The 27,379-nt window shown below is 34.9% G+C and overlaps 5 protein-coding genes across 7 annotated transcripts; 2 read left to right on the plus strand and 3 right to left on the minus strand.

The window, feature by feature from the left end:
- Nucleotides 1-272: 272 nt before the first annotated feature.
- On the plus strand, nucleotides 273-6,571 carry LOC145119552 (sucrose synthase 7-like). The gene is made up of 15 exons (XM_079055224.1): nucleotides 273-348; nucleotides 447-536; nucleotides 911-1,043; nucleotides 2,181-2,335; nucleotides 2,544-2,736; nucleotides 2,897-3,015; nucleotides 3,087-3,303; nucleotides 3,511-3,606; nucleotides 3,766-3,939; nucleotides 4,030-4,146; nucleotides 4,237-4,403; nucleotides 4,924-5,148; nucleotides 5,237-5,803; nucleotides 6,010-6,148; nucleotides 6,245-6,571. Exons 1-15 carry the CDS (start codon nucleotides 299-301, stop codon nucleotides 6,503-6,505), a joined length of 2,703 nt encoding a protein of 900 aa, XP_078911350.1. The 5' UTR covers nucleotides 273-298; the 3' UTR covers nucleotides 6,506-6,571.
- A 103-nt stretch (nucleotides 6,572-6,674) lies between these two features.
- Nucleotides 6,675-8,866, minus strand: LOC145119553 (uncharacterized). Its single transcript, XM_079055225.1, has 6 exons — nucleotides 8,714-8,866; nucleotides 7,646-8,340; nucleotides 7,519-7,569; nucleotides 7,334-7,432; nucleotides 7,090-7,254; nucleotides 6,675-6,915 (listed from the first exon to the last, which is right to left on the minus strand). The coding sequence occupies exons 2-6, from the start codon at nucleotides 8,318-8,320 to the stop codon at nucleotides 6,787-6,789; spliced, it is 1,119 nt and encodes a 372-aa protein (XP_078911351.1). The 5' UTR covers nucleotides 8,321-8,340; nucleotides 8,714-8,866; the 3' UTR covers nucleotides 6,675-6,786.
- A 5,732-nt stretch (nucleotides 8,867-14,598) lies between these two features.
- Nucleotides 14,599-18,409, minus strand: SPL7 (squamosa promoter binding protein-like 7). The gene is made up of 10 exons (XM_079055315.1): nucleotides 17,491-18,409; nucleotides 17,006-17,160; nucleotides 16,694-16,911; nucleotides 16,529-16,603; nucleotides 16,344-16,451; nucleotides 16,133-16,250; nucleotides 15,906-16,041; nucleotides 15,673-15,832; nucleotides 15,148-15,600; nucleotides 14,599-15,056 (listed from the first exon to the last, which is right to left on the minus strand). The coding sequence occupies exons 1-10, from the start codon at nucleotides 18,075-18,077 to the stop codon at nucleotides 14,751-14,753; spliced, it is 2,316 nt and encodes a 771-aa protein (XP_078911441.1). The 5' UTR covers nucleotides 18,078-18,409; the 3' UTR covers nucleotides 14,599-14,750.
- Nucleotides 18,410-21,104: 2,695 nt separating this feature from the next.
- LOC145120012 (translation initiation factor 3 (IF-3) family protein) lies at nucleotides 21,105-24,175 on the plus strand. The gene is made up of 10 exons (XM_079055800.1): nucleotides 21,105-21,232; nucleotides 21,505-21,638; nucleotides 21,917-22,128; nucleotides 22,341-22,431; nucleotides 22,651-22,718; nucleotides 22,806-22,904; nucleotides 22,998-23,054; nucleotides 23,166-23,234; nucleotides 23,317-23,379; nucleotides 23,485-24,175. Exons 3-10 carry the CDS (start codon nucleotides 21,925-21,927, stop codon nucleotides 24,013-24,015), a joined length of 1,182 nt encoding a protein of 393 aa, XP_078911926.1. The 5' UTR covers nucleotides 21,105-21,232; nucleotides 21,505-21,638; nucleotides 21,917-21,924; the 3' UTR covers nucleotides 24,016-24,175.
- Nucleotides 24,176-24,208: 33 nt separating this feature from the next.
- Nucleotides 24,209-27,072, minus strand: LOC145120011 (receptor-like cytosolic serine/threonine-protein kinase RBK2). Of its 3 annotated transcripts, none has more exons than XM_079055799.1 (9): nucleotides 26,965-27,072; nucleotides 26,513-26,612; nucleotides 26,027-26,461; nucleotides 25,855-25,944; nucleotides 25,451-25,596; nucleotides 25,263-25,342; nucleotides 25,056-25,191; nucleotides 24,804-24,953; nucleotides 24,209-24,619 (listed from the first exon to the last, which is right to left on the minus strand). In XM_079055799.1, the coding sequence occupies exons 2-9, from the start codon at nucleotides 26,604-26,606 to the stop codon at nucleotides 24,440-24,442; spliced, it is 1,311 nt and encodes a 436-aa protein (XP_078911925.1). In that variant the 5' UTR covers nucleotides 26,607-26,612; nucleotides 26,965-27,072; the 3' UTR covers nucleotides 24,209-24,439. The 3 variants fall into 3 exon arrangements, with proteins under 3 accessions (XP_078911925.1, XP_078911923.1, XP_078911924.1); XM_079055797.1 differs by having other exon boundaries at nucleotides 25,451-25,605; nucleotides 25,693-25,944; XM_079055798.1 differs by having other exon boundaries at nucleotides 24,210-24,619; nucleotides 25,451-25,605; nucleotides 25,693-25,944; nucleotides 26,027-26,446.
- Between the last annotated feature and the right edge of the window lie 307 nt (nucleotides 27,073-27,379).

A 27,379-nucleotide genomic window follows, 5' to 3' on the forward strand; every position in this document is an offset into this window, starting at 1 on the left:
GAAAAAAGGGTAAAAATGTCAAAAATTGCCGGTAATTTAGACTTTACTGTCAAAAAAATAAAATTTAGGACTTTCTGCTTGTCAAATCGATGAAAATATTAGGACTTTAGTGTATATATCCCGATAAAATAATACTTTTCTTCCACAAAATCACATATTCTTTTCCTTTGTACAAGTCATTGTTATTTTGGCCCACATACTCAACCAAAGAATGTTCTTTCTCTCCCCCACAACACCATCTCTAATCTTGCTATCAAAGGTTAACTACGCAACTTCCCTATAAAACCATTTTTGGGCAATGAACATTTCATCGTGTATTATATTTGTCGTTATAGAAACAAGTCAAAGGTAGCCATTTTGGGAAAAAAAGTGTCATCTCAAAACTGTAAAATCCACCCAGTTGATTTTTTTATTCTTATATTCAATTTCATTCGGTTATTCTATAGATTCAAGCTTTTCATGGATTTGGGAATAAAAGATAGTTTGGCAAATGCATTGAAACAAAGCCGATATCATGCAAAAAGATGCTTTGATCGGTATGCATGTCTTTTAACACCAACATAATATCATTTCTTTTATTCTAGCCCTTCCCCTATTCGGTATCATGTGATTGAAAATGTGCCCCCTTAGTTGGTAGACAAATATATAGTTTAGGAGTAGGATTTAGAAGATATGTGTTATATATATTTTCAAAAAAAACATAATATTATTTTTACTAGGCTAAATATGTCAAATTATTTTATTGTTATCTTGTATGTCTTGAAATTTTAATTGTTGTAACTGATAGATAATGGTTCGGAATCCAAATCTGTTTTGTTGTTTTTTCAATGAAGTATCATATATGTTTAGGAAATATTAATATCCAAATTTGATTTTTTTATTGAATCCCAATTTCTTTTTCTTTTTAAAGTTTTACGTCACGTGGGAGAAGATTAGTAAAACCCCAGGAATTGATTTACGCAATCGAGAAAACCATAGATGACGAGCTTGAAAGAACCAAGGTTTTGGAGGGTTCATTGGGTCAAATCTTGAGGTCCACACAGGTTATCATCTCCCTCTCTATCCTTATATTATTTAATTTAATAAAAACAAAATGTTTAATAATTTTGATTGGCTATTGCATTACTAGAATTAAATTAAAATTAATATAAGTGATATTATTGTAAAGACCATAAAAAACGGATATAATTTTATCATTTTATTAATTTAAATATTTTACCAAAAACTTGTGGTTATTATTTGTCTTTTTTTATAATTAGTAACTTTAGCGAAAACAATATGCTAGAGAACATGGACTGAAAACAAGGTTTGGTAATAAAAATTTTGGAAAATTTACGGATTATGTAAGTTCACTATTCCTATTGATATTTATCTAATATGTGAGTGTTATTGAGAAGTTCAATATGAGATAATCTGTTAGGTCTTAGAAACATTTTAAATTTTAGACACAAACCAATAACTTCATTGTTGGAGGAGAGTATATGAATTGTTAGATTTCGTAATAGAGTTATAAAATAAGCGAGATACATGTATATCAATAATTCGAAAAGTAGATAAGATCAATGAAAATTGCATAATCATCAGTTGAAAATGGTTTATGGAAAAAACTGACAGAAAGCTCTAGTTGTCTGCAACTTGGGTTGTCATCCCTAAGCAGGCCAAAACTTGTATGTTGCTTCCGCTCTACTTCAGCATGAGCAATGCTTTTTCGTACTCTAAGTCAAAATAAATTTGTCTCTTAACTTCATATTTCGACGTGTTCGAAATCAAACTTGTCCTATATACAATTGTATACTTCATACCTTGTAACTTGTATTAGATATTGATTTAAAATCTCATTTGGCACTCACGTTAATCCAATTGCACTAAACTGCTAGTGATACTAAAATCTCAAACACAATCAACTATGTCATTAATATGTGCATACTTTTGAATATCAAATGAACTTCAAGTATGTAATCATTCATAAATTGAGAGGCTTAGAATATATCATATATTCCTTGTATTTTATTCCCCTTATATGATGTGTAATTTATGGTACAATTTCCTACAAAACTAGGTAAACCAACAACAACATAATTTTCAAAAAGTCAAAAATAAATATAATGTGTTAATTAATATAACAATAGTAACAAATTATAAAATTACATTATAAATTAACTGAAATTGTTGAAATGCAGGAGGCTGTGGTAATTCCACCATATGTGGTATTGGCGATAAGAGGGAGTCCAGGACGCTGGGATTACTTGAAAGTCAATGCAGATGACGTCACAGTTCATGCCCTTACGCCTACACAATATCTGTCCCTTAAAGAGTCCATATACGATAAGGACCGGTATATTTACCATTAAATTCGTCATTTTATTTCAAAATACGTATAAATTTTTATCCATGAATTTACAAGTACATTGTTTTTTATTCACTACAAATGTTATTTGTAGCATTTTTGCTTAATCATGAGACGAGATTTAACAAATATTTAAGAGCTATTTATGATGATAATTATCGTCTTCTATCTTACAAAACAAGTATTGGATGAGCAGGGTGAAGAGCGAAGACACAGTGGAGGTGGATTTCGGAGCGTTCGACTTTTGCATGCCTCGTCTAACCCTCCCTTCTTCTATCGGGAATGGATTCAACTACATTTCAAAGTTCACAACTTCAAAGCTTAGTGGGGATTTAGAGAATGCAAAGCCATTGCTTGACTACTTGCTAGCTCTAAATCATCGTGGAGAGGTAACCATGGTTATTGTTAGAGTCTCACATCATCAGCTACACACACTTCCACCTCTATTGGAGTCTCCCCTTGACAGATAATCAAGGACTACACATATCTAACTCCTCAGATCGGACTCATGGATTCAATTCTTTAATTTCTTATGGGTTTCTTTTGCAGAAGCTTATGATCAATGAGACATTAGATACAGTTTCGAAGCTCCAAAAGGCATTGATTGTTGCGGATGTCTACTTATCTGCACACCCAAAAGATGAGCCATGTCGTACCTTTGAGCACAAGTAATTGATAACCCAAGTTTTCTTTATGTACGAATTTAAGGAATGATAAAGGATTTTATCCTGAATTGTAGGCTTAAAGAGTGGGGATTTGAGAAAGGATGGGGAGATAGTGCCGAAAGAGTTAAGGAGACAATGAAGATGCTTTCAGAGATTCTTCAAGCTCCAGATCCATGTAACATGGAATCATTCTTTAGCAGGCTTCCGGTTATATTCAATATCGTTATCTTCTCCATTCATGGTTACTTTGGACAATCAGATGTTCTTGGATTGCCTGATACAGGAGGCCAGGTGCTTGACTAATTCCCAAAGTCAAATTTAGGATTCAGAAATCACAAAATTAACGTGAATTTATCTTCTTTTGTGAAAATTTTGATAAACCCATATGGATTAACAAAATTTACTTACCGGAAAAGAATTTGGTGTAAAGAAAATTGATAGATTTCGTTTCTTGAAGAGCTCAGTTTGACCTAAAAAGTCAACATATTTGTCATGCAGGTTGTTTACATTCTTGATCAAGTGAAAGCACTAGAGGAAGAGATCTTACTACGAATAAAGCAGCAAGGATTGAATGCAAAGCCTCGGATTCTTGTGGTACATAAAGTTGGAGTTATTAAACAGTCTCATTTGTCTCTATATATGTTAGAGTCTAGGCTTTTTTCGGAAAGAAAATCAAGAACTCCACATATATAATTCAATGCTTAAAATATTCATGATATTTGTGTGTAATTTAATGAAAATATAAATATGCAGGTGAGTCGACTCATTCCCGAGGCACAAGGAACAAAGTGTAACGAGGAAATGGAGCCAATCTTGAATACTATGTATTCCCACATCCTTCGGGTTCCTTTCCATACTTCAAAAGGCATTCTCCCTCAATGGGTTTCACGCTTTGATATCTACCCCTACCTTGAAAGATTTGCACAGGCAAGTTTTTTATATACTGTGTTTGACGTGCATTGTACTGAAACTGGAACTGAGACTGATGTCAATGAGACAAAAATAATGCAATTTTAGGATGCTGCCTCTAAGGTGCTAGAGGTGATGGAATGTAAACCGGATCTTATATTAGGAAACTACACAGATGGTAACATTGTGGCATCACTAATGGCTAAAAAATTTGGAGTGACACAGGTTTTTTAACTTATTAAACTCCTTTTTTTCGTTCTTTTAAATTATTTTTAGTTCCTCGAATCATTGTTTTTGGTCGAATTTCAATTCCAGGGGACGATTGCACATGCATTGGAGAAGACAAAGTATGAAGACTCGGATATTAACTGGAAAAAATTTGAAAACAAGTACCACTTTTCATGTCAATTCACTGCAGATTTGATCTCAATGAACGCTGCTGATTTCATCATCACAAGCACTTACCAAGAAATTGCAGGAAGGTTAGATGTTTGATTCCTAAACTTAGATTGTAATGAAATTAGCAAAACACGTAGTAAAAGTATTTTCAATTATTTAAGAGTTGTTTCTTTTTTACATAATGGGCTTAATGCGTTAAGCACTTAATCTAGACAACTATACATGGTTGTTTCAATTTTACTTAATCCAGACACAATCACTTAATGTATTATGCCAAAAAATTTGGCTTAATGCATGTATTAAGCATTAACTCCTCTCTAGTTAAAACCGTTGAATATTGCTAAAACCAATGGATATTGTGAAATTTGTTTATTTTTGGAATGTAAAGGTGAAGTGCTCATTTAATCTCATTCAGTCGGGTGTGTAAGACAAACTTATGATTAAAGCATTTTATCCACACAATCATCATTATCATTCAACTACTTTATCAATACACCGATTAATGGAGAAAAAAAGAGAAACAACACCTAACTTTAAAATCTTTGAAGTTAGGTTGTTAATATAAATTTAATCTAAGTGCTTCTTTTGTTACTTTTTGTGTAGTAATAAAAGGCCGGGACAATATGAGACACATGCAGCTTTTACGATGCCAGGACTTTGTAGAGTTGTATCGGGAATCAATGTGTTCGATCCAAAGTTCAACATAGCTTCACCCGGTGCAGAACAATCGGTTTATTTCCCAATCACAGAAAAAGAAAAACGATTAACTTCCTTTCATCCCGCAATTGAAGAACTACTTTTCAACAAAGAAGACAACAATGAGCATATGTAAGTTGTTCCAAATTGGACCCGACCCAGCCCAAAAAAGCCCAAGTTAACTTGTGCACCTCATAACATACTTTTGTGTTTCAAATAGGGGATATTTGGTGGACCGAACAAAACCGATAATATTTTCAATGGCGAGGCTCGATACAGTGAAGAATATAACGGGATTAACCAAGTGGTTTGGGAAGAATAAACGACTCAGAAGTCTTGTAAACTTGGTTGTTGTTGCGGGCTTTTTTGATCCATCAAAATCGAAAGATAGAGAAGAAATGGCAGAAATCAAGAAAATGCATGAATTGATTGAAAAATATAAACTTAAGGGCCAAATGAGATGGATAGCGGCTCAAAATGATAGGACTCGTAATGGGGAACTGTATCGGTGTATTGCTGATACTAAAGGGGCTTTTGTGCAGCCCGCGTTGTATGAAGCTTTTGGGCTGACGGTTATTGAAGCAATGAATTGTGGGCTCCCGACTTTTGTGACAAACCAAGGTGGGCCCGCGGAAATTGTGGTTGATGGGGTTTCGGGGTTTCATATTGACCCGAATAATGGAGATGAATCGAGTGAAAAGATTGCTGATTTTTTTACCAAGTGTAAAGTAGATGTTGAGTATTGGGATCGGTTGTCTCAAGCTGGACTTCAACGAATTTATGAGTGGTAAGTTGAATCAAACCCAAAAATAGATCCGATCAAATGTGGTCATAGCATCGGTCCGGACCAGGTTTCATCTGGTCTGGTCCGGACCAAATTTTATCTGGTCGTGTGGACCGTGATAAAGCCTTTACTGGTCCGAACCAGGATAAGATGAGTGCATGTGTGCAACTCAAAGAATTGAATCATGTTTAATTGTTTGGTTCTTTCAGCTACACATGGAAGATCTATGCTAACAAGGTGTTGAACATGGGCTCGATGTATGGCTTTTGGAAGCAACTAAACAAAGAGAATAAGCAAGCGAAGCAGCGATACATTGACATCTTGTATGATTTACAGTTCAAGAAGTTGGTAAGTCATTTCCTTTTCCTTTTCATTATAGTTTGTATCAAAAAAATCGATAAAAATTATATCATTCTTTAAAAAACTATTTATCGTTTTTTATAGTCAAAAACCATTGAGATCCCAAACATCACAACACCGGTCAAAACCGAACCAACAAAACAAAGACAACAGCCCACAACCGGTGCACCCAATGAACCACCAACCGCAGCGGCTCAAGAGCCGGTGCACCCACCACGGACCATGTCAAGTTCAAGGTCAATGCGATTGAGTTCAATGACCACTGCAGGAAAACCATTGCTTGTTTTTGTATCTGTGTTGATTGTTGTGTATGCATCAAAAAATCTGTATAGGTATTTTAAATAGGGCATTGTAATTTGTGGTAATGTAAGTAACCATAAGTGTTTATAAATAAATGATTTTATTACAGCATTTTACTTTCATTTCTTCCTATTAAATAGAATGATGTAATTATTTGCTTTATGCATCAATCGAAATAAACCCACAAACAGAATGTCATTAAAGTTCACAAAGCTAAGAAACCTAAGTTTATTACTTTATTACCCTTTTGAATCCAAATATGTATGTACAAAAGACATGAAAAGACGACTTTGTACAAAGAAATTTAACATATTTACCAAAGAGTCTCATGGTTTAGCAGAGGCCTTGCAAACAGGGCACCAGTTCTTTAACTGCAGCCACTGGTTTACACACACAGCATGGTAACCATGATTGCATCCCATTCTTCCTATTTCATCTCCTGCTATAAACTCCTCCTGTAAGAAATAGCAACATACTTTCATTCATCTGTTTATTATAACATTCTACTTTCATTGTTTTTCCTATTACATCATTATACATTGAAAGATATTCAAATTAGGTAGATTTTAGTCATTTTACAAAGTATAACAGCTAATTGATGTAGATAAAAGATTTTTAAGAAGCATCACCTGACAGATGCTGCATTTTGATTCATCCAAACACCAACTGGTTTTTGTTCTTGAATCCTTAATTTGCAATGGTTCATATATGCTAATTTTAAGGCATTTTGATAATTCCTCTTCAGATAATGATGTGCTCACTATACCCATTTCCTCCTCTAATGCTAATAGTTCCTGTAACAAAAATTCCATCAAGATTCATGTTTGCCATAGATTTTTGGGCTAAATGCAAGAAATAGAAAAAGCAGAAAACCTCATAGGACATGTTATCAATGTCTAGTCTCATGTCCCTATGTTGATCATACAAGTTGAAGCCACCAAGAAATGAATTTCCATCAAAAGATAGAATTTGCTGCAAATATGAAAAAAAAAATATGGTTAAAGTTACAGGTATTTCAGAATTGTTTTTCTTTTTTTTTAAAAAAATGGAATCACTACCTCATATGTTAGCCCCTCATCTTGATCGATTCTCTCAAGTGCCAGTAATACCTGCAAACCATAAATCAGTTCTCCCAAACATTTCTCATTAAGAAATTGAAATATGATAATAACATAAAGAACTTACATTTGCAATGGCATCAACATTGTATCCAGCAGTCATCATGCTAGATAAGCCATGATGGTTGGAACCATCTGATGAAGTTTCTCCAGTTAACCAACATGGTTCAGTCTGTGGCTCATGTGAGGTCACACCAGTAGACTGAACCACAGACTGATTGTTTCCATTTAGGTTCACAGACCTCCGAGTCCTTACAGATAATGGTTCACTCATCTTCTTGCCTCTAGATGAACTTGTTTCTCCTTCAGTAGATCTTTTCTTTACTGTATTTCTCCTACTTGAACCAATTTGAGCATCATAGTTTGCAAGACCAGGTTTTTGACCATTTGTTCTACCATTAGACTCAGTGCCTTTGGATTTTGACTTATGATTAGTTGCTGAAGTTTTAAGTTGTTCAATTTCAGGCTTAGAAGATTTCTTAGATTCCTTGAGAGGTTTCTTCACGTTTGTCGCTACTTCCTTGATGTTTGAAGATCGAGAGGAAGGCCTTTTAGGGCTACTTAAGATTTGATTTGGCGTATGTTTTGTATGGTTTAATCTGCCACTGCATCCAATTCGATTGCAGAATTGAATAGGTTCAGGTTCATCTCTAGTGCCATTAGTATCTCGTGCAGAAGGACCTGATCCCTTTCTAAGAGCACTAACCCAGTTAACAGCTCGTTTAGCAGAATATGAATCCATGGAGATGTTACGTAAAGTCCCTTATCAATTATTTCAAAAACGATGTTAGTCCTTTCTTCATGTATAAGCATAATTATGAATAGAAGTGTAAAGGCGGCATAAATCGCATCGTGTTCTATTTGCTCAGTGATTCAGAGGAAAACGATAAATCGCATAAAGAATCAGTTTAAATAATCCCCTCTTCGTTATACTTAACAACGATCAATACCCAAGTAACAATCAACAAATATGATAATCAAATTCAAAAGAAGTAAGTAACAATAGTCAAAATTCAAAAGAACAATCAGCGTATCCATAAACGAATATGCAAACATGAACAGCAGCTAGATTAATCAAAACTAAGATAAACCCTAATCGATCAAAACCATGGAAGAGAAATAGCAACTGGCTTACCAAAATTGATGTTGCAGAAGCAGAAGAGAAAGTGGAGGGAGGATACGTGTAGGAGATAGAATGGAAGTCTAATATTTATCTATAAAATTATGGTGGAATGAAGACGCAAAGCAAACAAAGAAAGGAATGGTTAGCTGAAATACCGGCCGGTCATACTGAAGTGGAGGAGGTGGTCAAAAGTCAACGGCCGTCGATGGTGGGGGCCGTTTTAACTTCCACAGCCACAAGTACAAGCTCTTAAACCAAATGTCACCATTTTCATGCACTTCCATTCGTCTCATTATACATTTATAACAAGGTAACTTTTTATAGTTTAAATTTTTAATCTTTAGTCTTCACTTGAACTCCCTCGATTATCCATTGCTGTAATTAAAAATAAAATAAAAAAATAAAAATAAAAATAATCAAGATACAAGGTAAGAAAAAGATAAACAAAAATAGAATAATATGTAAAATAAAATGAAGTAATATGTTATACATAATAAATGAATAAATGTATTGTTATTTCTTTTATTTAGTCTTGTAATTTGTATGTTTTAAAATGCGGACACAAACAAGTTTGGGGTTTGTTCTGAATTGGTCATCAAAGTTTTTTTTTTTTCAAAATAGGTTCCTAAATTATCAATTTACCTATTAAACAGGGAACCATCAAATTTAATTTTGGTTTCACCCGTAACATTTAGTACACATTGTGTTTCTGTTTTTTTCAAAATTAAAATACTTTTTTTTATCTAATTAGCTTCCCTTTTATTTCTCCTTATAAAATTTAGCCTACAACCGGAACACTTCTTTTTCACCGGTAACACTCCTTTCAACACTGCCATGCACTTCCGACTCTCGATTCAGTGCTTCAGTCATCCTCGGAGAGAATCAAGATGTGAAAACCGACGTGCATATCTCATCTTTCTCTCTGTCTCCTCCCCCTATTATCACCTCCCGGCATATTCACTGACACGTCCTCCTCCGGCCTCCGGCTGCCTTCTCCACCCTCTTCTTTCACGTTGTTTATAGGTGCGGTCTTGCCCTCTTTTCCCTTCCTTGCAACTGAACACAATGCATCCGATCATTTCACCGATGTTGGGCCTTTCTAGAACCTCCTAGACCATTTGGCTGATCTTGTCAACAACAATGTCTTGACTAGAACATGCCCTAAGAGCAACGATTGCCGACGGTGGTTACTTTCTTTCGTCTTTGTAGGCGATGATGAATAGTCGGCGTTTATCACATCGTTTGAAGCAATGTGTGTTGATGCTCCTAATTGACTAGATCCTATGACGGAAGAAAACGCAGGTTCGAGTTCATCCCGTTCTTTTACGACATCTACATAAGGTTTATCACATCGATTATGGGGTTTTTTTTTTAACAGTGATTATAAAAATGTGGTTTTGCTTAGGGATGTAAATCAGTCCGGAACCGGACCGAACTGGAACCAGAACCGAAAACAGATTAAGATGACACTGGGCCAAAACCGAAAACCTATTAAGGCTCATATCCGAGACATTGGGCCATATGGTTCAACCAGGGTCTATGTAGTTTGGGCTTCAAGCTTAAATGGGTAAGATGACATCTCAAGAGATCATGGACGCTAAAGCTTTAACAGGTTCGAAGAGCCACAGTGAAGCTGAAAGACGACGTCGAGAGTAGGGGTGAGCATAAGCGGGTACCCGACCAAATTAAACGGAACCGGAACCGGCAGTTCCTAAAATCTTGGAACTGGAACCGGTTACATCGGTTCTTAAGGTTTTGGAACCGGAACCGCCGGGAGCAGTTCCTGTTCCGGGTACCCGGTCACCAAAGTTTTAATATTATTTGTAATAAAAAATAACAAGTTAGCTCTTAAAGACTAAATAAAAGACACAAAACCATATAAATTAAGTATTACAATTATTTATCATAAAATTTAACCATTTTTTTATCCAACGTAATGTATATAGTTGTAATTTTTGTATTGTACAACATATCAATTTGTAAGCACCTTATCATATTGGTAGATGTTATTGTTGCATCATATTAGGGTAGTTCATTTTAGATATAAAACCTACATATTCAAAATAAACAACATTTAACAGTATAATTTAAAGTAATAAATTTATAGTACATAAAGCATAGATTAAAGAATATATATATATATATATATATATATATATATATATATATATATATATATATCAACCGGTTCCAATGGGTACCTAGCGGGTAGCGGTTCCGAAAAAATGGGAACCAGAACTGGAATCGGAACCGCCTAAGGCGGTTCCAAAACTTTTCGGTTCCAGAACCGGCGGTTTTGAGGCAGTTCCGGTTCCGAAAGCGGGTACTCTGTTCTGATGCTCACCCCTAGTCGAGAGCGCATCAACAATCATCTTGCCAAACTTCGAAGCTTACTTCCCAATACCACCATAAAAAAGCTACTAGAACAATTTGAACCCTAAAACTAAAATCTTGAACCCAAAGGCCTAGACAGAGGTAGAGAACAATGTCACCATGGAGAATCAAAACTAAAATTTGAACGACGGCGAGTTGATGGTAAATTTTTTTGACATTGTTCCTTTCTGGCGGATATGTGAATCTCTTGGAAGTAGCGAAAAACACAGATCCATAGCCCGCGATTGTCTGGGCTCCTTCTAGCTTCGTTTATGGATTGAACATCGAGAATCCGTTTTCGGAATTTGACCAAACCAACCAACCAATAAGCCTTTATGCCGCCACAAAAGCACATTTACGACATCGTGAACTATGGCTAAAAGCTCCGGAAAGAGTGGAAGAAGAAAGGACCGACTCAATTGAGGATATATAATCTTAGGATAAAGATGTCACGAAAACGACGACGTCCCTTTTACTCACACTAACGCAGATCCACTATTGAATTTTAATTTAAACTTAAAAAAAAACACATAACCTAAGGTAACCAGTGAAACCGGGATAATTTAGTGACCTATTGCGCAAAAAAAAAACATTATTGACCAAATCGGATAAACAGCAAAAGTTTATCGTGCTACAATGACATTCTCCCAAATTTAAATTATATCTATTCATTTTCTATATAATTCATCAATATATTTAAAATTAAACTAATCACATATAAACATATTTTTAATACATGAAAATAATATTACCAAATTTCTAATTTTCAAATTTTCTAAGACAAATGCCAAAAAAATATGCATTTTTTTTGTTTAACCATAAAAAAGGATTGTTTTAACTAGGGGTGTGCGCGGTTAGAGACAAAACTGCAAAACGCACCGCGTGTGCGGTTTGAGATTTTCGGAAACCGCAAACCGCACCGCGAAAGCTCTAAACCGCGTTATGCGGTGCGGTACGGTTTGGTGCGGTTTTGATGCGGTTTGAAGAAGAAGGTTTTAATATTACATAACCAAATCTAACTATTTATATTTATGATTGTATGTATAACTTTTTACTAATAAAGTATATATACACAATAACATAAATGCGTTCTCACTCGATATATACAATATACAAATTGTTGTGATAGCCATAACAAGGACACCTCACTCGATATATACAAGGGTTAATGACCTATAAATATAACAAACTTTGGTCTTTGTCCATATTTAGGTAACCATGTTTTTTTCGTTCACATTTGACCAATGAACTTGTTTGACCTGTTCAAAATAAGGTAATATGATTGGTAATTACGGTAATATTACCCATTATGAACAGGTCACACAAGTTTATTGGTCAAATGTGTACGAAAAAAAAACATGATTACCTAAATATGGACAAAAACCAAAGTTTCTTACCCATTTTGGTAATATTGGACAAAAACCGTCTCTGGGACTGTGACCTGGGATCAGGCTCCGACAGTCAATGAACAATTAGGTTAGGCTTGGTCTAACCCAGTTCAGTCCCGACTAGTCATGAGCTAAGCTGTGTTGCTAGGTCTTTAAAGCACATACATCCTAGCCCCTTAAGCGTATACAACCTAACCCATAACTAGCTGGTCTTAAACTGGGTTGGCCCAAGACTTGACCATTTCCTCATACATAAAGACCGGACAACCCAATTTCATGCCACATCAATGAATCTTATGACTACATGCAATTAACATAAAGAACCTAATATTACCAAAATGGGTAAGGAACTTTGATTTTTGTCCATATTTAGGTAACCATGCTTTTTTCGTACACAATTGACCAGTAAACTTATATGACATGTTCATAATAGGGTAATGTTACTGCAAATTACCAGTCATATTATCTTATTTTGAACAGGTCAAACAAGTTCAATGGTCAAATGTATATGAAAAAAACATGGTTACCTTAATGTGAACAAAGACCAAAGTTCGTTACCTTTCTAGTTCATTAACCCTATATACAATATACAAATTGTTGCGATATCCATAACAAGGACATCATCACATAAATGTTATTAAATTAAATTAAATAATTTTGTGCCACCAATAATTATGATATCAAACTTGTGATTTATGTATAAACGTTATTAGAGTAATAACTATAATCTGTTCAAGAAAAAACAATAACATAAAATATGAGATTTGATTTTTTTTTTTTTTTTGAAAAGTCTGTTAAAAGAATGACAAACTGCACACTTGGTATTCCAAAACTAATTTAAAAGATTATCGACCGTTTGCAATAAAATCATTCCATAGTATATTGCTAAGATTGTGTGTATATTTATATTATTGACATGCGGTGCGGTGCGGTTTAAACCGCAGTTTTATAATAAAAAACCGCAAACCGCACCGCACAATACAGTTTAATAAAATTAAAAACCGCAAACCATACCACGGAACTTTTAAACCGCATTTTGCGGTGCGGTGTGGTGCGGTGCGGGCGGTTTGATGCACACCCCTAGTTTTAACCACAAGACTTTATTTAATTAAAAAAAAACACTTTCAGTTTTCTAAATGTTATCAAATTTAAAACTTTTACTTGTAAATTTAAAATATACATTTATAAGTTTCTAATTTTTTTTATATGATGGTTGATGGTGGACTTGTGTTAGAACCTTGCTTACAAGATACTAAATGAGGTTATAAGAAATTCGTTGGGAGTGTCACGAATTACTGGGAAATTAAGGGAATCATTATTGAGATGATATGTACGTTTCCGAAGGAGGCCACCATCAACATCACTTAGGAGAGTTGATTCAATGATGATTGATAGCAATATGAGGAGAAAGAGACGTCCTAAAAGGAAGTACGAGGATAGTGTGATGATGGATATGAATGAGTTTTCATTTTAAGATGAAATAACATCATATAGAAGGATGTGGCGGCTAACTATCAGGATAGTTGACTAACCTAGCATCTTTGTATGTATTGTATGGTTTGTGTTCAGAACTATAGTGTTGATGAATGTTTCATGCTCTTATGCTTGTATTACGATTTATTCATGTCTTTCTTTTTTGCTAACATTTGACTTATTTTTTCTTTGTTTTCTATTTTTGCTGGCTTTATGATCCATATGCTTGTAATATGATTTTACCCGTGTTTGGTGTATTGCACAAAATATTTCTCACCCTCTTTGTTTATCGTATTTTCAAGTTAACGGTCATCTTTGTAACACAGTCGTTTTATCCTTGAAGGAAGCACAACTGTCGATATCTTACCTCACTCTACTCCATATAAATATGATCTCACGGGTTTTGTGTGTGTGTGTGTGTGTGTGTATATATATATATATATATATATATATATATATATATATATTCACATTAAGCTAAAAAAACAATGTTTTGAACTTGTAAAAAGCTCTTATCCTGATTTGACCTAAAAAAGCTACCATAATGGATGCCATAATCATATTGGATATTTCTTCGACATAGCGATCCTAATCATGTCATTAATTATTGTTTCGTTTAGTCACTTGTTTATACACGCTACCTTATTTGTAGTCATCTGAACCTACAAACAAAAAACAAAATCTTTTCAACCAGATACACCACAACCAAAACAAAACATTCTATAGACTAACTCAGATTCTAGGTTAATCTAACATACAACAGTGAATTTACAAACTAGCCCTCAAATGGGTCCAAGATTTATAAACTAAAAAGACTATTTGTCATCAAATAAACACCTGCGAATAGTTATTGCAATTGCAGTAGCCTTGTGAGGGTGGAAAACGACCGCACAAATACCAAAACATAAGGTAACCACAGTAGCCACAAGGATGAGAGGCCGGGTAGGAAATAATCTACTACTATTATTGGTGTTATAAGTAAATATCCGGTTTGTGGGTCCCACAGGGTGTTGTTCCTTGCCAGGTGTCACACTCATGATGTATTCAGCATTTAAAAGTGCAACAGTTTCACTTTTGTCCATGGAAGTTGGAATTGGCATTCTGTTTGCTACTACCATATCCTTCATAAACAAGTATTTAACACAAGAGTTTATAAGATCACAATTTAAAAGAATAATAGATTTTCAGTAATCTTGATGAAAACAAACATACCTGATTAACTGTTGAAACAAAAGGAAGCACCTCATCTTCTTGGTTTACTTTTTTCTGAAGTCTCTGATGAAGAACTTGTGTAGCATGATTAACAGTCCCTTGAATCAGGATCCCATCACCTTCATTTTTCATAATTCTCATGTTTATGCACTTTAATATTCTCTTCAAAACTGTAGTGGACTCGTATTCGATTAAAAAATCAAGAACACAAGTGAATCTTTGCAGCTGTGATGACATCATCACACACTCTATTTCCTCTACAATTGGCTGTTTTAATAACCACGCCATATCCACAAGCAATTCAGAGAACTTGCTCTGTTTAACTCTAAAAACAGCAATAGACTCTGAATCTTTTGAATAATATTTCATCTGCATGGTTTTAATCTCAGAGCACACTTCCTCATCCGCAATCAGAATTGGAATGAAATTGGACAGCCCGGATTCATTTTCAACCTTCAAAAATTACAAATATATAAATTAACAAATTCTTTTTTTTTTTTCGTAAAAATATAATCTGAAGCTAACCTCAATAAAACCAGGGCCAAAAACGTCCAATTCAGTATGAGGGACAGATATTTTCAGTAACTGATGATCTAAGTTTGTTGTAGAGGTTTCACTTTGGTTACATGATGGTGAAACACTCGCTTCATTTGTCATATACTTTCCAGCAAAAGATACTAAAAACCTGTAGTTTTTAAATGTTATACGTTTATTTTTTATAATAATGAATTAATGAAATAGGACAATTGTGTAAATACCTAAGTCTGGGCTGAAGTAAATTACTTCCACATGCCAAAAACTCTATGGGTTTTCCTGCTTCAAAGCATGTAGGCTCAATATAATGAAGCTTTGGTGCTTTTTCACCTGTTTTAATTTTTATCACAGATCTTCCACCTGCATACCCAAAAACAGATTAAATATTGGAATAACATATAAAATCATACATGATGTAAATATTAAAATAAAGATATGGAGGTGAAGAAACCTTTCATGACACCAAAGATCATGCTGTTAAGGTTAACAAAAAATGTGTCACGTCCTGAAAGTAAGTTTCTTGGTGAAGAAAGGAGGTCATGTATACATACAACTGGATCTTCATTTAACTGTTCAAGAGTTAAATATAATAATGTTTATGGGATTTTGATAGGATAAAGTTTGGACATTTTAATCCAAAGTGGAAGAAAAAATCATCTCACCTTCACCCACATAACTGTAGGCATTGCAATGAATATGGTCAAGATTGTGCATCCAGGACGAATATACCCTTCCAACTCCACAGGCATACTGGACAACCATTGAAATATCTGTAAAACCATATATACATACATCACTTACATGATAAATAAAAAGTATTTCAAAGTAATCATATTGATATTAGTACTTGGTGTCGAAGTCTACGAGGAAACTCTGCTGGATTCCAATCATAGAGCTTGAATGAGATCCTACCAGTTGGGCACTACAATACAATAATATATCAAATTATCAATAAACATGAATTATCACATAAAAATAAGTTTTTATTTTTATATATTTATAAAGAACCTACCACAGAAGAAAAGGCACTCCTGTCATCACAATAAGATGGAGAATGGTTGCCTTTTTCTTTCTCTTCATCTGTTTGAGTTTCACCAGATACAGCTAGAGATGGGATGCTATCACTGTGGATAATTTGGGCATGAGTGGGGCCCAGTAAGGAATTATGAACTCCAGGTGCTATCAATGATTTCTCTTTTCCTGCTGCTTCACTAGTTGTACATTTGGTTGCTACACCATAAAAATTACTTCAGTAATCCAAAAAGAATTAACACATGGGATATCATATCATATCATATCATATGATGTTCTTAGTGTCAACCACCTTTTCCAGCTTCATCATAAGCATAATCATAATCTGCTGATTGAAGTCCAGATGTCTTGGAGTCTGATGGTTTTCTTCTACGCCTGTTATTGTGGCGTTCTAATTTTCTTCTGCAACTACGTTTACCTTCATCAAAATCTGACAGGACATGAAACCTGCATACAACATGCTCAGTTTGTTAAAGATTAAATTTAGCATGCTCCTGAGGATAAGATCAGTGTTAATCTTGATTTACAATTATTTCCTGTACATGAAAGATTAAATTGTTCTAGTTATAGGATCTATAAGGTGGTTGCATAGCTAAGTGTCCAATACCAAAATGCCTATTACAAAACTCACCTCATTCCTGAAGTAAGAAGATGCTAATGAATTACAAAATACACATGAAGGGAATTGTTCTATAACCTTCTAAATTTTGGTCCATATGAATGAATAAATGACAATGAACATTTGATTGGAAGCCTTGAAATGATCGTAGAACTTACTTCCCACACTGCTGGCAGTATCTCTTATTAAGGCCATCAAGCACCACAGTAGTAGCATTAGCACATCGGAGACAAACCCTGTGTCTTTTGTGATATCCCTTGAGCTCACTGATATCCACCTCACAAGAAGGAACCTGACATCTGGAACTTGACGCCGTTCTCGCCGTCGTTGACCTAGACTTTTTCTTTCCAGGAGCACCCTCTTCTTCCTCCGCCACCAGCAGCGCGTCAAGCTCTGGACAGGCGCAAGGGATTCGACCCGCGAGGAAATTCGAGCAGGCCATCCTTGGATCCCGTTTACGAACCCTATCGTTAGTATTAGAAGTCGAATTGACCGGAAACGAGTCGGGTACCGGCTCTACCTGGGGATTGTCAATCGGATAGAGCTCCTGAGATGTTGGAAGCGCGGATGAGTGGTTGGATTCTTCTCCGGGTAAGGGTAAGTGATTGTCAATGTTGAAATCGAGGAACTGACTCCAGTCCCAAATCAAAGTTGACGACTCGTCGATCGAGTCCATGTTCAAAGACGGTGGTTGTTGTGGTGGTGAGGGTGGGGATGGTGAAGACGGTGGAGGGGGATTATGCATTTGATTGTAATTATTGGGGGAAAAGACCTAAGTTGGTGATGGTTGGTGGCGGTTGGTGGCGGCAGTTGGGTGGTTGATTAGCGGAGAAGAGAATGATTTTGAGGTGAAAAGAAAGACCTTAACACCTACGCCTCCTCCTTAGAGTCAACGTTCTGTGATGGACGTGGTGGGCCATGGCTGGAGATATGTCGTCGTCAGTAGAAAACTAGAACCGCAGACTTGCTAGGGCAAATCCATTATATGCACCTATTCGATGCCAACAAGGGTCATTCTTCCGCATCTACTGAGTACACTGCATTAGAAGCTTGAAGCTTCGGTCCGATGTATGAAAAGGAAAGGGAGGGTATATAAAGATTTGCATCAATTGTATTTGTTGTGAAAAATAAGCATTCACTCCCGATGAGCGATACTTTGTTTGAAAGCGTTGTTTGTTTTTTTCGAAGATAAGATTCATTAAGGCCCCGTTTGATACGCATCTTTCCAGGTCTAAACAGATCTTTCTGGCTGAATGGACCGGAAAGACAGTTTGATTTGCACAAAAGAAGGGGTCTTTCCCGGTAAGATATGTCTTTTCCAGAAAGCCCCAAAATCATATCTTTCTGGCTGAATGGGCTGGAAAGACAATTATACACCAAACCCCGCCTCTTTATTTCTTTATTGGATTATTAATTTTTTTAAATAACTTTTTTTAATTATATTTTTTATTGAATTTTTTTTTTTCATCATTCAGCACAGTCAATCAGATGTACAATCAAACAGCATGGTTTCTTTCCCAATCAGAAAACTTTCCCAGACAGCACTTTACCAGACAGCACTTTCCCAGACAGAAACTATCAAACAGGACCTAAGTCTGTGGACCACCTCTGTAATTCTAAGAGGTGAAACAAACGGCTGCAGTCCATAATAAGAAGCATGTTTGTTTTTTAACATCTGCAGACTGCTGCAGTAAACTGAAATTTAAATAAACTAATTTTATAAACTTAAAATGGTTCTCAACACCGAAATTTTAATAATTCTAGTCTTAAAACATTGAAAGAATACTAAAAAGAACATGTAAAAAAACAAAAATATAAAACTTTTTAAAAAAAACTTACAAAAATATAAAAGAAGATAACAACTTTATTCTAGAAAAAAAACTAATTTTAAAAAACATAAAAAATAAAAATAATAAAAAATTAAGAAAATATTGCAAACGATGTCTACAAAGTTCGTAAAAAATTACACACGTTAAAAAAAATGAAACTGAAACTGAAAATATTATTAACAGAAACAATAAAAAAACAAGTTAAAAAAATTTGTGAAAAGTATAATAAGAAATTGTATCAAATCCTTAAATAAAAGTTTTAAAAAAATTAAAAATAAGTTATACCAAAATTCTAAAACAAACACTTCAAAAAATTGAAAGTTGAAGAGGCAAGTCAAGTGCTGCGTCACGCAGCCCACGCGCAGAGGTTTTGCAGTCTGAAGTCTTCCAAAACACAAACTGCTGCGAGAGGGAAAGTGTTGCGTGTGTGCTGCGCCGCACAGCAGAAAGTGATTTGAAGAGGTTTTTCTAAAAAAACAAACAACACCTAACTCTCTTGTATAGGTGTCTTCGGCAAAAATAGCTTGTAGCGGGGAAGTGATAGCATTTTGTTAAACCTACATGAAGTAGCATTTGGATTTAGAGTGTTTTGTTTAAACTAAACGCTAGAAGCTTGTAGTGCCAAATAAGACTTTTTGTTCAAAATAAAAAGTTTTGTCAAACGCTAAAAGCTAGAAGCTTTTAAAGTTCTGTATCGAACATGCCTTATATGGTTATTGTCGGTTAAATTGTGAATTCTCATATGGCTATTGTGAGTTACAGTGTGAATTCTCTTAAAACTCAATCCTAACTTATCGTAACATGGCCCATTGTGAACCTATGTAGAATCTCAAATTATGGTTTTTGGGAAGTGCTCGATGATGCAATCCCTAATACATTAATGCCAGGACCGAACTCATATACATTGTCCGATATACCCAAAAGACAAAGGCAGCCAACGAATGCGATGTCTCGTCATTTTTCTTAAGGAGTCGATGCGGAGTTCCATAAATCATCTCATCTCACTACCCTGACAAAAGCTTACCAATTGACAACATTGGCACTCGTTCCTTTTGTCCTTATATAACTATGAAGGCCTCCACCCCACCACATAGGCATGTGAATATAAACCCTAACATCGTCGTCTTTTTTTTTTTTTTCAAAAGTTGAACAATTAGCAACTTTGGTACTCTGTTACTTTTGTTCACATATAACAACTATAAATATGAAACCCCATATTTTGCACAACGTATGTCAGCACAAACCCTAACATCATCTTCTCTATACATTTTATCAGAAACTTTTTTTATATTATCGTTCATTCTTTTTTTGGTAGAAGTTAGAAAACATGCGACTTTAGTACTTGTTCCTTTTGTTCACATCTAACAAATAGATAAATACAAATCCCCATATTATGCAAATGGTACGTGAACACAAACACTAACATGTCTTCCTTGTACCTTTTATCTTGAAACCTCCTTTACTGACCTTAACATCATAACATTTTCTTGTGATACTTCTAATCATTTTCTTGTGGTATCAAGTGTTTGAAAAGATGTCTCTCCATAAAAGGTAGACGGTTCAAGTCCTGTAGTTAATAAAGATGTAGTTTAGGAGTTTGATTTAATAAATGTGTATTAGCCGATCTAAAAAAAAAGTCTATATCCCCTCAAATACATACGTTAGCATCAATGTTGGTGCCTTGGTTGTACATGATCAAAGCTTCCTCTCTCGAAAAATTAGACACATCACGATTGGCACCATCTACGAGCTTGACTGCAAAGGCCCTCACATGAAAATAATCATCGGAAGCAATCACGTTCACATCTCCTTCCTCACGTTCACATCTCCTTCCTCATGGTTTCCACCCAAACATTAACAAAAGTTTTTGGGACTAAGATTGCAAAAGTTATTTAAACTTCGGGACATTTTTGTAGTTTACTCAAATTTAAATTACACTTTCATGGTTTCCGTCACCAGTCCACTGCCACCCCCATCTTCCTCCTAATTGACGTTTGCGTCATAACTCTCTCCCCACTCTCGGTTTCTGGAGGGAAAAAAGTGACGGCAAAACCATCTTCGTCTTCTATAGGTAAATTTTTCTTGATTCGATTAAATTTGATCTCTCTATATCTTCATGTCAATGAACCATTATCTGTACAAGTGACATATCGCAGCCAACAGAATCTTAATTAGGTTTTAATTCCTTTGTTTATACCCCTTTTTTATTTGCCTTTTTCAATTCCGTTTGTCACAGTGATGACGAAAACCCTAATCGATATGTGTTTTTGTTGCATTTGTTGGAGAATTTGTTTCATCTTAAAACCTAAAATTTCTATTTTGGTTTCATAAATATGTGTTTAGGGCCGGCCTGCAAACCAAAAAATTGAAGCTGAAGAAGACGAGGCGTCTGATGCCCTGGGTTCTGGAGAAGACGATTCCAACAAGTATTCGTTGATTGCAAATCTTAATTAAACATACGGTTCTCTCACTCTCAGGTTAAGAAAGTTCTTGATCCTCCTAATTTTCTTCTTTCTGAAAATCTGAACTGCTGAAGTGAAGTTTTCCATTAGTGGTGCCATTACTATTTAGTGTGTCTGTGTTAGGTTTCGACCGATACCAAAAAATTGAAAGATAAGAGATTTTTGTGCCATTTGGTTTGGCGATTTAAGGAATGACTATAGGAATTGAAACTTGCTTTGAGCTTCAATATTTGAATTGGACATCTTATTAGCTTTGGGTGAGCTTAATTGTTGGATTCATTGATGCGACATAGGAATAAGAATGGTGATGTTTTGGTGTCGGACTAAGCAATCACAACTCAGAGCTTTATCAAATCAGTTCAAACGATGCTACTTTCAGAGTCATGGGTCCTCTTCAATCATTAGGGGAACTACAATTGGTGTTCTCAAGGGTCCAAATTCATCCTTTCACAGAACTGGATCTGAGTTTGGCAACTTTGTACGATTCTTTGCTGCACCTGTTCAGGTATTCACTCGCCTATAATCTTACATATGTGATTTATTCTAAGTTTTATGCTGTAGAATACATTATAATATTGATTTAATCCTTTGAATCAACTAAAAGTCCAAATCAATTGACAACTTTATCAAAACTAACCACAACTTAGACTTTTTTTTTGGTTAATCTATATCATGTTGTTTGTTGATTGGGAGATTTGTATTGAAATGGTTTATTAGGTCAAACCGAAATATGATGAGAAGGATAAGGGGCGTCCTCGAATGAATGAACAAATATCTGCCCAGTATGTTAGAATTGTGACAGATGAAGGTATGTCTACTACTAATTCATGTACTTCATACAACTTTCAGAATGTAAAAAGATTGTGTGAAAGTGGCCATATATCTCAATAAGAATGATGTTTACAGTTTACTTGAAGATGTCGTGTCCTATTTAACAATAATTGGTTATGTTAGAATTCATTTTGAAGGTCATATCACTTTACTTTATTATACCATTATTATTTGTTTTATAATCTTTAATTTGCAGGACATGGTGTTGTGTCAAGGCATGAAGCATTGGAGCGTGCAAGGAGACTCAATGTTGATTTAGTTGAGGTATAAATTATAAATAACTGTTATATATAGTTTTTAATTTTTTAACATTTTGGATATTTAATTATATATTTGAATATTTTTTTGCAGGTTCAACCAGATGGTAACCCACCTGTTTGCAAACTCATGGACTATAACAGGGAAATGTACTTAAGACAAGCAAAGGAAAAAGAACAAACAAAAAAGAAGGTAAGGGCTTCCCCTAATATAAAACACTGCCATTATCAATACATTGCTTTTTGTTGTTTTTAACTTTTTTTTTTTTTTTAAATTTTTTTGCAGTCTGACTTGGTTTTGCGTAAAGGAGGTTTGAAAGAAGTTCGAATTACTTGTAAAATTGTAAGTTCCTTCCCTTCCTTAGATGCTCTTCTGCTCTTGTTTAAACAAACCCTATGCATAATTTTTCTCAAAAATATTAATACAGAAACTGAAGTGATTTTGTTTTTGTAGGATAAAAATGATTTGCAAACAAAAGCAGATGCAATTAAGCGATTAGCTGAACGTGGTCATCGAATCAAGGTATCTACTTTTATTATACCAATTAACAAATGTGATAAAATTTTATAAAAAAACATTGTTTGTTTATGTTTTTGTTATCCAGTGTATGGCAGTGGGTACTGAAGATCAGGATTTGGGAGGATTGCTATCACGTCTTTCTGCTCTGGTATGCACATTTTCATCTTTTTTTCCCATTAATTGAAATTGATTTTTAAAAAAGGGAATAAATAAATAAATAGTTTTTGTTTTTGTTTTTGTTTTTGTTCAACAGATTGATGATTTTTCTCTAGTGGAAAGTGGGCCTAGAGTGGAGTCAAAACAAGCATATGTTGTTGTCCGACATGTAAAATTTGGGCCATTGAAGAAAGGTCCAGGTAAAAAGAAGGTTTTAGCAACATCAAACACTGAAACACCAGACCAAGACGAATCTGGTTCAGAAACCGAGGAAGATACGCTTTCTCAAGACCCAATCGAATCAGTAGATGATTTTGAAAACAAAAATTATGATGACACCATGAAACTTGCATCATCATCATCATCAAACAGGTATGCATCTGCTGCCACAAGGCCAACAAATGTAAATGTTCCAGAAAATAGGTATGCAGCACCTGGTGGTGTAAGAAGACAATTTGAACCGGAAAGTGGCGGCAATCGGCGGCAGGGTGGAAGTGAACCTGAGACCGCCAGTAGACTGGTGGAGGTAAATAGGTACAAGAAAGGACCAACCCCACCACCAGATTATCAGATAAACAGGGGCCCACGAGGAGATTTTAGGGAGAAACAAGCTGGTTTTAGAAGATAAATATACAAGAGGATCAAGTTTAACACGGTTTTGTAGGAGAAACTTTGAAATTATTTTTATAAAATGCAGCCGTTATATGCATTTCTGGCTGCTATTTAATTTATTGTATTGTTGTAATATGGGAGGCACTATGCAATGCATTATTAAACGATTAAAGCAACAGGATTGAATTGGATTGGATTTATATTTATATAAAAAATGAATGGTAATTTCTCAAACATAATGAAAAGGAAACAGGGATTTTAACAGCAATAAATATGAAAGTACAAAGGCTCTGAATGTGGTACTAGTGTTTATTATGAAGTTGAAATTGAAATGTGTATCCCTCATATTTCCATACTTTATGTTTTTTTAATTAATCTTTTGATGCTTTCTCTGTAGTGCTTGCGTTGTGTTGTGAATTTAAACCATTAAATACTAAAATTTAACCCTCTAAAACTCTGTCGGTTTGGTGAGGTGAGGGTGAGGGTGAGGGTGACAGATCTTTGAGTTTGAGTAGTTCCTCAAAGACCTCAGTTGACTTCTTCCTTCTTCTGAAAGCAGCCCATTTCATAAACTTTTTGCTATCAGGAATCCCTTCATCGCCACTTAACATCCTATAAACCTGCATTGCATTACCAACACATCAATTTGTTTTACCCATTTTTTGCAATTTTGGTCCTTATTCAATGAGCTTTTCTTTCCCTATTGCAAGTAATGTAATACTAAGGACCAAAACTGCAGAAATCACTATACTTAGGGACCAAAGATGTAATTTACTTTTTTATGCAAAATGTTACCTACTCTACCTGACTCATTTTTGGACGTTCAGTTGGACAGTCACTGATGCATTGAGAAGCAATCCATAGCATGTCGCTCAGCTGCTCCAACTCACACTCACCATCAAGATGTGGATCAACAAGTTTCTCAATGTGTTTATTATGTATTAAAGGTCTAGCCTGCAAAAAAAAAAAAAAAAAAACAATTAATAATTCTTTATTTTTATTAAACAAAAAAAAGTAGTTGTTATTTGTCGCATTAAGAAAAGAATAAATACATACCCACATAACGAGACTCTTCTGTGACTCATCCAAAGCAGGGCGTCCAGTTATGATCTCTAACAGAAGGACTCCATAAGCATACACGTCAGTTTTCTCATCCACCAACCCATTCATGAAAACCTCAGGAGCAAGGTACCTGTACTTGTTTAATTTCAACTTATATAAACAAATTAAAAAAAATAATCATTAATTAAATAATATATATACCCAAATGTCCCTTCAAACTGTGACACGTTGAGGTGACTCCATTGATCTGGAAGCCATTTCGCCAGCCCAAAATCAGCAATCTATGATAAAAAAGAATACAAGTTTGTTAGAGAGTAAATTACAAAAAAGTAATTCCAAATTAAATATGTTTTTCTTTTTTATTATTATAATAAAGTCAGAAGGATTACCCGAGGTTCAAAATCCTCCGAAAGTAAAATATTAGCTGCCTTGATATCTCTATGAATGATTCTTCTTTGACAACCTTCATGAAGATAAGAAAGCCCAGATGCAGTGCCCAATGCAATGTTATATCTAATCCTCCAGTCAAGTTTCTCTTTATGATCTGAAATAGTTCTAAAACAACTTTTCATCAAAAGATATTACTAAACAAGAATAATCACATAATGAAAAATGTAATTCAAAAACTAACCAGAAAGAAGAGAAGCTAAGCTCCCATGGTGTGATAAAGGAAGAACAAGGTACATCCCCCCCTCAATTCCATACCCAATAACATTAGAAATATTTTGGTGATTGACATGAACAAGAATTCCAAGTTCAGATAAAAAATCTGATGTCATCTCTTCTTGTGTACCTCTGATTAATCTTTTCACTGCTATAATTTGTCCATCTTGTAAATGACCCTTGTAGACTTCAGAATAACCTCCTTCTCCAATTAAGTTATCTTTAAAAATATCATAGATTAGTAAAGAAAGAATGTTAACTAAAAAAAGGAATTTGTTTTCATTATTTAAAGTTGTACAAACCATGACTAAAGTTGTCAGTTGCATCTTTGATTTCTGAGAGTGAGTAAATTGTCCATGAAGCTTCAAAACAATACAAATTGGGATCAAAACTGTTAGGAATTTCTGACATGCTTTGAGTGTGTTTCCTACTCGGTTTTTTCTTGGTTCTTTTAATGGAAGGTAGGCTAGGGAGGCAAGGATTGAAAGACAGCAAGCTTGCTGAGGGCCCTTTTGTCAATTTTCTTAAGAATCCACCACACCATTGTTGGGGATGACTTTTTGGATCAATTTGAGATACTAAATCTAAAATCCCAAATCTGAAAGATGATGAACTTGAAGTTGATGCAACAATCTCCTTAGGTGATGCTGGTTCAGATTCATATTTCTCATCAGTTTCCTCTAGTGTTGACTTGTCACAATCACAATTCTCATCATCCTTATCTACAAAGCTAAATTCTAGCAATTAGTGTTATAGAAAATGCAGTCAATGGTGGAATTTTTTTATACCTTCAGCAGAAACAGAAACTGTAGAATCAGAGGGAAGAAGTTTCTGATTTTCTACTGCAGATGTAACAGCTTCATTCTTTTCGTCTTCAGCCATTCCTTACTGAAAATCAACATGATAAAAGCATATATAAAACTGAATATGAGATCAAGTGACAGAACATGTGGAGATTGGAGAAGCTTCATGTTTGCATGGAAGGTGAACAAATCCACAGGCATCATTCGCTATATATTTAAAATAAACTCTATATGTACCCTATCAAACATAACCTAAATCATAAAATGCGAGATTGGCCAATTCGAAGATGATGAAAACACGATAATTCTAACGAGGGTTTTCAATGATGATGAAATCGAATTGAACAGACGATCGATTAACGAAGAAAAACACATGAAATTTCTTCTACGATAACAAAAGCTGGTTAATGAAATTAGGATTTATAGAAGAGAGATACCTTGAGAAATCTGAAGAAATGCGTATGAAGATTTAGAAAGATACAAGAAGCAGAACCCTCCATCTGACGATGGACAAAAAAAAGAGAGAGACGGAGATCGGGGATATGGAGGAGACATGGTGAAAATGAAATAGTGGTAGCCATGGGAGCTGTGTTTTGTTTACATATTTCAATGGATTTCCATGCCCCACAGAAGCCACCCTTCCCGCCTCATGAACATATTCACAAAATCGCCCATCAAGTATTTCTCAATATTCAACTTTAGTCTTCTAACAATTTTGTTTTACATTTAGGTCTCGATCCCTAAACGGGTGTTACAAATTCTTGTTAGAAGGTTTACAAATTCCGGATCTTTTGATCATGAAGCATGTTGTTCCCTGTTGCATGACTCGGACTACAAGTTATGATAAAAAAA

The sequence above is a fragment of the Lactuca virosa genome, chromosome 6 (assembly GCF_052849685.1).
Source record: "Lactuca virosa cultivar CGN04683 chromosome 6, Lactuca_virosa_CGN04683_v6, whole genome shotgun sequence".
Classification (NCBI taxonomy): domain Eukaryota; kingdom Viridiplantae; phylum Streptophyta; class Magnoliopsida; order Asterales; family Asteraceae; genus Lactuca; species Lactuca virosa.